The sequence below is a fragment of the Chrysochloris asiatica genome, unplaced genomic scaffold (assembly GCF_000296735.1).
Source record: "Chrysochloris asiatica unplaced genomic scaffold, ChrAsi1.0 scaffold00174, whole genome shotgun sequence".
In the NCBI taxonomy this organism is placed as follows: domain Eukaryota; kingdom Metazoa; phylum Chordata; class Mammalia; order Afrosoricida; family Chrysochloridae; genus Chrysochloris; species Chrysochloris asiatica.
Window position 1 is genome coordinate 4,029,815 of NW_006408692.1, and position 9,290 is coordinate 4,039,104.

The 9,290-nt window shown below is 39.8% G+C and overlaps 1 protein-coding gene across 1 annotated transcript in view; it reads right to left on the reverse strand.

Moving 5' to 3' along the window:
- CCDC38 (coiled-coil domain containing 38) overlaps positions 1–9,290 on the reverse strand; it is a 100,939-nt gene that overhangs the window by 72,357 nt on the left and 19,292 nt on the right. The window contains exons 2-5 of the mRNA XM_006871815.1: positions 8,843–8,929; positions 8,227–8,259; positions 8,039–8,141; positions 364–529 (exon numbers count right to left, since the gene is read on the reverse strand). Of these exons, the coding sequence (XP_006871877.1) occupies positions 364–529; positions 8,039–8,141; positions 8,227–8,259; positions 8,843–8,929 (389 nt within the window). The remainder of the gene's footprint in view (positions 1–363; positions 530–8,038; positions 8,142–8,226; positions 8,260–8,842; positions 8,930–9,290) is intronic.

Genomic DNA, 9,290 nt, shown 5'->3' on the forward strand with positions numbered 1-9,290 from the left:
CATCATTGATGGACTCAAGTGTGGCAGCGGTAGTGAGGTTGGCCCAGGATCGGACATTGTTTCGTTCTGCTGTGCATGGGGTTGCTATGAGTCGGTTCCGACTTGATAGCACCTGACAACAACAACAACATCTTGCCACCTTAATACCATTATCATCTTAAAAAGTCATGTAACATATAGCAGTCAATTTCTTGGAAAAGTAAGTTTCCATATTTAAAATAGATTCTCTCTTGACCCTCAAACCCATTTACAAAGACTCCACCACCCTCTCGTGAGACATGTATTTCCTTGTATTTCTCATCCAACCTGACATTAAACTAGATATTCAAACCAATGTTTTTAAACAATCAGTAAATGAGTTACCTTCTGTTAATCTGAGAATAAGCATGGGGTCGAATCCAAAGTTTTCAGGTGAGCCACCAGCTGTATCAGCATAAAAATCTATTTGGCCCAGATGTGAACGACTCTTCATTCGGGATGAAAAAGTAGACTTTTGGTGTACTTTCATGCTGCGACTCATAAATTTCTCCTGCCCAAGTTGTTAAGTTTAAAAGAATTTTTTATTTACCAAAAACTGTTGTCTTAAAATATAGTAATTACATACAAAAAATATAATTCACAATAAGTCCTTTCCCCTCTTACCAGGTCATTTTTGTTAAGTGTTGTCGAGTCAATTCTGACACATAGTGACCCTGTATTCTTGTTCCACCAGGTTTCTGAGGAACAGCTGGTGAGCTTGAACCACCAATCTTGCAGTTCAAATGGCTTTGCAGTCTGGCGCATTAACCCACAGTGCCACACCAGGACTCCACCAGATTATAACTAACAAACAATTTCAAATTCTTAGATTTGAAGGAATATACTGGTTTTCATTTCCTTCTGTATGAAGCTGAGCAAAACTTTTTTTTTTAATTAACTTTTGTTAAGCAAGTACATCCCATATATGAGCTTAGAACACGTTCTTCTGGTTTTATTTGTACAATCCCGTCATGCTCAAAAAGCAGATACACTCTCGGAAATTCCACTGACTTAAGAAGGACTGATTCTGTGGAATTGAACTCTTGAAAATAAATCAAAATAAATATAAAATATCAGGTTCCTAATTCAACTAACTTTAAAATTTTTAATTATGTTGAATTTCAAACTCTAAATACATGCAGAAAAGCCATTACTTTTCAGATGAATTCATTATTAAGCATTTCTATATAGTTTCCTCATTCTAATTAGGACAAAGAAAGTCTTCTAGTCAAATTTTTCCTCTGGGGTAAAGAAAGCAAATATCATGAAATGTGCACCAGGCAGTATAAGACCTCCTCATACCATAGTGAGATTAACTCAGCAAGGCACAAGGGGGAAACTAGCCTCACTGAAGATTTAGCCTCATACTAAATAATTCTAAAGTAGCATTTCCACCTTCTTCCCTTGCCTCCCTCCTCAACATTCTCTTATCCATATCTGTCTGGCAAAACTGACTTATTCTTTTAAAATTCTTTTTATTGTGGTAAATATATGTATACACACACAAATATATATATATATATATATTTGTTGTTGTTATGTGCTGTGGAGTCGGTTCTGACTCATAGCGACCCTCTACAGGGTTTCCAAGGCTGTAAATCTATATGGGAGCAGAAAGCCTCATATTTCTCCTGCAGAACAGTTGGTAGTTTCGAACTGCTGACCATGAGATTAGCAGCCCAATTTGTAACCACTATACTACCAGAGCTCCTTGTATATATATATATGTTTGTTGTTGTTAAGTGCCGTTGAGTTGGTTCCGACTCATAGCAACTCTGTAAATGGTTTCTGAGGAGTGACTGGTTGATCTGAACCACTGACTAACTTTGCGATCTAGTGCATTACCGTGCAGCACTACACCAGCACTACTTCTATACACAAAGCTATTTGACCCAGATGTGATATATATGGAGTCCTGGTGTGGTAAACACAGTAGTGCAAGGTCAGTTTGAACCATAAGGTCATAAGGTTCAAACCCACCAGCCACTCCTCAGAAACTGTATTACAGGGTCACAAAGAATCATATGTATATAACAGAACATATTCCACTGCAATCGTTTTTACATAGAAAATTCAGTGACATTAAATATTTTTATAATGTGCAAGCATTACTGATACTTGCTTGTAAAAGTGTCCATCATTCTTGACAGAAGCTCAGTAACCCCTAACTAACAACTCCCTCTTCTCTGCTCCCTTCTGGAGTCATACAACATTTGCCCTTTTGTGACTGTATTTCCCTCAGAATAGCTTGAAACCTCATTCCTATTATTTCAATGAAATCTTTATGCACGTGCACCCATGCCCACAAGTGTGCGCGCGCACACACACACACACACAACACCATTCTCTTCTCAACAACAAAGGTGGACATTTCTTTTTCTATATTTCATTTGCATGCCTCTAGGACCCTAGGTAATCAATATGGAATATTAATAAGGAGACCTGCTGGCCCCGTGGGAGAGGCATTGGACTACTAACTGCTGCCGTTCAACACCAACCACCAGGTGCTCCTCTGGAGAAAGATGAGGCTATCTGTTCTCATAAAGATTTACAGCCTCCAAGACCATACATACAGTCACTGTGAGTCAGAACCCACTCATCGGCACTTAGCAACAATAACATGTGTCAGAATTGACTTGATAGCAACAGATTTTTTTAAAGCATTCAAATCTGACATGCCATTTGTTGTTAGACGTGCAATTATTTTATGTACTGCCAATTATATATGACATCCATTGATGTAGGCTGAATATAAATTTTATAATTAAGAAAATATGAAGAAATGCACAGCAGAATGAAACACTGCCCGATCCTGTGCCATCCTCACAAAAGCCCATTGCTACTGCCATGGTGCCAATTCATCTCATTGGGGGTCTTCCTTTTCATCTCTGACCCTCCATTTTACCAAGTGTGATGTTCTTCTCCAGGGATTGGTTCCTCCTTATAATTAATATGTTCAAATTGTGAGAGATGAAGTCTGACCATCCTGGCTTCTAAGGAGCGTTCTGGCTGTACTTCACCCAACACAGATTGGTTGGTTCTTCCAGGTGTCCATAGTACTTTCAATGTTCTTCAACAGCACCAATTCTTTTAAAGTTTTCCTTATTCATTGTCCAACTTTCACATGCATCTGAAGCTACTGAAAATTTCATGGCTTGGGCCGGGTGCACCATAGTCCTTAAACTGACATCTCTTATCTTGAACACTTTAAAGAGGTCTTGTGCAATAGATCTGCCTAATACAATGCATGTTTTGATTTCTTGACTGCCGCTTCCATGTGTGTTGATGGTGAATCCAAGCAAAATAAAGTCCTTAACAACTTCTATCTTTCCCTCATTTATTTTAATGTTGTTTATTGGTGCAGTGGTGAGGATTTTTGTTTTCTTTACAATGAGGTGCAATCTATACCAAAGGCTGTGGTCTTTGCTCTTCATCAGTAAGTATTTTTTAAGTCCTCTTTGCTTTCAGCTACAAGGTTGTATCATCTGTTGCAAAAAACATTTGGGGACTATGTCTGACTTCCCCTGGCTTCACAAGTGGGAAAGAGAATCAAACTCAAAATCAGCCACAGACTTATTCCTATGACGTGAAGGTCAGAGGTCACACATGCTTCCACTCTGCAACCTTCTTTACCTTATTCTCACACCAGTCATCGTTCTCACAGCATGATCTGCTTCACATATGGGTTTGATAGTCCATTACAGTGCCCACACAGAACTCATAATAATAATACTCATGATTATGGGGTTTCTTAGGGAAGTGAACAAGGTACAATTCAGGATCAGAAAGGACACAGCACCTCCCCAGGGAGGAACACCTCTTCTCTGCCGTACTGCACACACACCTCAATTTTGTCTTCGGCATTTCAGCAATGTGTCCCCTTGGCCTCTGTCCTGCGCAGGCAAGTAATACAAAATTCTTTCAGCCAGTCTAAGAATGCCCAAAGGGCACATTCTGCAACCAAGTCTCCTGCCTGTAGGCACTCCGCTTTACTCATGGACATGGACTTTGTCTCTCCATACCACCGCCTCTGCCATTACCATTGCTGTCACGTCTGCTGTTGCCATTTTTTGACATAGTGATGAATGTACTCATGCTCTTCATTCTTGATGGTCCTGGGATCTTTTGTTTCTGCTTCTGAGAAGGATCATTTTTAATCTAGCTGGAGGGCACAACCAACCAATCACAGCCTTAGAGTCCTATATACTTTATTTGCATGGCTCCATATAATCACTTGGGATTTCAGAAAAGCCTTATCAAGTAAGTTCAAGGCACCACATCTCCATAATGCAGGCTGTTAATGAGTCTTACTCCAATTCTGTTGCCACATTCTTCTCCTTATTCTTGGATTATTTGTACAGCAGACAGATTCATTTACTATGGTGAAAGAATACAACCCAGGTGCACACCTTTCCTAATTTTAAACCATTCAGTGTCCTCTGGTTCTGTTTGAATGACTGCATCTTAGTCTCTGTACAGGTTCCTTAGTAGCATAATTAAGTGCTCCGGAATACTAATTTTCCACACTGTTGCCTATTGCTTGTCATGATTCACATAATCAAACATTTTTGCATAGTCAATAAAGCACAGGTAAACATCCTTCTGGTATTCTCTGCTTTGAACCAAGATCCATTTTATGCCAGCAATGATATCCCTCATTCCACATCCTCTTCTGGGGCCCTGGTGTGATGCTATCGGTTAATGCACTGGAATGCAAGTCAGTTTGAATCACAAGGTTGGAGGCTCAAGCTCACCAGGTGCTCCTCAGAAACCTTATACAGGGTCACTATGGGTCTGAACTGACTCGATGGCACTTAACAACAACAACAATGTCCTCTTCTGAATCTGACTTAAATCTCTAGCAGTTCCCTGCCAATGTACTATTGCAGCTGTTTTTGAAATATCTTTACCAACATTTTACCTGCATGTGATATTAATAATATTGTCCCATGATTTCTGTATTCCATTGGGTCACCTTGTTTAGAAATGGGCGCAAACATGGATCTCTTCCAGTCAGTTGGCTAGGTAGCTGTCTTCTAAATTTCTTGGTCTAGATGAATGAGTATCCCCCTCAGTACTGCATCAGTTTGTTGAAAGATTTCAATTTGTATTCCATCAATACCTGGAGTATTGTTCATTGCCAATACCTTCAGTGCACCTTGAACTTCTTCCTTCAGTGCCATTGGCTCTTAACAATATGCTATATCTTGAAAGGTTGAACATTGACCATTTCTTTTTGATACAGTGATTCTGTGTATTCCTTCCACCTTCTTTTGGAGCTTTCTGCATCATTCAATATTTTGCCCATAGATTCCTTCAATATTTCAAGTTGAGGTTTGAATTTTTTCTCCAGTTCTCTCAACCTAAGAAATGCTAAACATGCTCTTCCTTTCTGGTTTTCTAACTCCAAGTCTTTCCACATTTCACTGTCATATTGACTTGGTCTTCTCTAGTCGCCTTTTGAAATTTTCTGTTCAGCTTTTTTACTTTCTCATTTGCTTTGGCATCTCTATGCTGGAAAACAAGTTTGAGTCTTTTATGACATTCACTTTGATATTTTTCTCTTTCTTGTCTTCCTGTATTATTTTTCTTGATGTCATCCCTGAACTCTTCTGGTCTTTAGTCATTATTGTCTAATGCATCAAATCTGTTCTTGGGATGATCTCTGAATTTCGATGGGATATGGTCAAGGTCATATTTTGCTGCTGGTAGATTTGTTTTAATTTTCTTCAGCTTTAGCCTGAACTTGCATAGGAGCAATTGATGGTCTGTTTCAGTCTGCCACTGGCCTTGTTTTGGCTGATGATATGGAGCTCTTTCATCATCTCTCACCAGAGATGTAGTCAGTTTGATTTCGGTGTATTCCATTTGGTGAGGCTCATACGTATAGCCATCTTTTTAAAAGCAGGTATTTGCAACAAACAAGTCATTGGTCTTACACTATTTTATCATGCGATCTCCAGCATTATTTCTATCACCAAGGCCATACTTTCCAATGATTGATCCTTCCAAGCTTTGCATTCCATTCACCAGTAGTTATCAATGTATATTGATTGAATGTTTGATCAATTTCAGACTGAAGAAGTTGGTAGAATTTTTCAATTTCATCAACACTGACTTTAGTGGTTAGTGCATACATTTAAATAATAGTAATATTAAATGGTTATACTTGTAGGTATATGGATATTATCCTATCATAGACAGTATTATACTTCAAGATATAACAAAGAGAACATTGAAATGTTCTTTTTGTTGATGAATGTGATGCCATTTCTCTTCAATTTGTTAATCCTGGCATAGTAAACCATATGATCGACAGATTCAAAATGGTCAATATCATTCCATTTCAGCTCACTAATGCCTAGGATCCACCACTTGTCTGTCAGTTTGTCCTACTGTCCTACAGTTTGTAGTGGCTTGTGTGTTGCTGTGATTCTAGAAGCTATGACACCAGTAACTTAAATACCAGCAAGGCCATCATGGTGGACAGGGTTCAGATGAGCACAATAATTATTCAATTATTCTTTCATCATACTTATTCAATCTGTACACTGAGCAAATAATATGAAAAGCGGATTTTATTAAGAAAAAGCATGGCATCAGGATTAGAGGAAGACTCATAAACAATGTATGATATGCAGATGATTCAACATTGCTTGCTGAAAGCAGAGATGCTGATTAAGAGCAAAAACCACAGACTCTGTATGGGTTGCAACTCATTGTAAAGCACACAAAAATCCTCACCACTGGAAGAATAAATAACATCAAGATAAATGGAGAAAAGGTTGAATTTGTCAAAGAGTTAATTTTGCTCAGATCACCATGAACACTAATGAAAGCAGACGTCAAGAAATCAACAATGTATTATTGCATTAGGCAAATCTGCTGCACAAGACCTCTTTAAAGTGTTAAAGAGCAAATAAGTCAGTTTGAAGACTAAGGTGTGCCTAACCCAGACCATTGTATTTTCAATAACCTCATATGTATGTGAAAGCCGAACAATGATAAGGAAGGCGATAAAAGGACTGATGCATTTGAGTTAGGGTGTTGGGGAGGAGAATATTAAAGGTACCATGGACTGCTTGAAGAACAAACAGATCTGTGTTGGAAGAAGTAGAGTCAGAGTGCTCTTTAGAAGCCAGAATGGCCAGACTTCGTCTTTCATACTCCAGACACATTATCAGGAGGGGCCATTTCCGGGAGAAGGACATTATTTTTAATAAAGTGGAGGGTCAAAGAAAAAGAGGAAGACCCTCAATGAGATGGATTGGTTTAGTAGCAGCAGCGATGGGTTCAAGTGAGGTAATGGTTGAGGTGTTGGCACAGGACTGGGCAGTGTTTCATTCTGTTGTGCACAAGATTGCTATGAGTCAGTACTGACTCAATGGCACCTAACAACAACAAATTCATCATGTTTCAATATCCAATTTTATGGTGCTATCTGACAGTGTCCCTTTGCTCTTTATAAGGTTTTCAGTTGCTACACATTCTGAAGTAGCCTGACTCTCCTTCCACCTAGTCTATCTTAGTCTGGAAGCTCAGCTGAAACATGCCCATCGGGATGTGACATATATATACTGGTGGCATAGTTTCTAACATCACAGCAAACGCACATGCCACAGTATGACAGCTGATAGATGAGCGAAGGATGTTCGATGTCCAATTGTTTTATGTAGTGCCAATTAAGTTTGTGTGAATTTATTGATGTTGTTGTTAAGTGCCGTTGATAGCATTTCCAAGGAGCTACTGGTGGGTTTGAAGTGCCAATGAAATAGGGTATGTCCTATTGTGATGATGGTGACTGTGTGTCTGTCTACATCCACTAGGTGGTGACCTCTCCATCTCTACCACGTGTGTTGGATGCAGCTTTGGTGAAAGTGTTGACAGCGCTGCCCAGTGCAGCAAGAAGCCCACAAACATCAATGTCTGACTCTGCGTCGCAAACCTAGCAAAGTTCACAATAGCGATGTACAGACTAGGATTCTAATGTATTAGAATCGCAAGTTTAAGGAAACCTTACCTTTTTCTTTTCTGCCATCTCATTTTCTTTGAAAAGAAAGAGATCTTTGAAAAAGATCCTATATGGTTTGTCCATTTCGATGGGGGCATCTTGCAATTTATCTGTTAAAGAAAAAAAAAAAAAAGGGAAACAAAGCAAAAGTTCTATTATTCCTCTTGTGTTGATCAAGATGGAGAGGCTTCCACCATCCAGAAGAGAGTAAGGGGGATAGGGTAGTGGACCTCAAAGAAGGTGGGAGGCAGACAGCCTAGCTCTTCTACCTCACCCCCCACCCCCAGCTGGAGGCATAGATGCAGGAGAGGAAACACAGTTCCTCTGCCTCTGTCTTACTGCTTCATGTTAAACAAGTCAGTATTTGTTCAATAAGTAAATAAAGAGATTTTTGACAAAATAGTGGGAACACATTTTGAGATAATAAGATCTTGCTTCTTGTCACTACCACAAAGATACCCATCACTGCCCTGCAGAAAGATCCAGGAGGTTGGGTCTGGGGACAGCAGAATTGGGGAAGAGCATCCCCAGCAAGATTAGTACAGCTGACCCAAGAGATACTTGGACCTCTATCCACCCCACACCACCAAATCCAGGTAAGGCAGGGTCCCAGCATCTAAGGTTGATGCCACTACATCATCTAGTGGGTTGGCACCTCTCCCCAACCAACATTTCTGTCCCTCCAAAAAATCCTACAAACTTAAACCCTATCTTACTCCAGGTGTCCTAACATTTGCATACCCTATCTAAGTCTCCAGTTGACCAAGTTTAAATCTATAAGTGGTCTGGAATTGACAAGATGGTACTGTTTACCATCCAAGCAGATTTAGGGGCTTCAAAGTCATGCTCATTTCAGTTAGAAAGAAATAGAGAAAGTTAAACTTCTGAACAGCATGCTTCCTGACATAAAAAAAACAAAAAACAAAAAAACTAGAAGCACTAGCCACTAGCAAGCACTTCTTCCCACCCCTCGCCTCCTAAAACTTACTGGACTTCACCATTAAGCCAAAGCCTGCTGCCTTGCCAAAGGGTCTCATTCTGCCACCAGTTCTATCTCGCTCCAGCACTTCAGTTTTTTACATTTAATTTCACAGATCCTTTTAATGAATAGTATTACATCCTTAAGAAAACAATTCTTTAGGGCCGGCAACGTCGGGCGCATGGGGTCCCCAGCTGATCTCCTCCCTCCCTGCCTTCCTTGGATGGCGGCTGTTTATGCTGGATGTGTGGCCAGAGACGGGTAAGGATCACGTGGAACCTC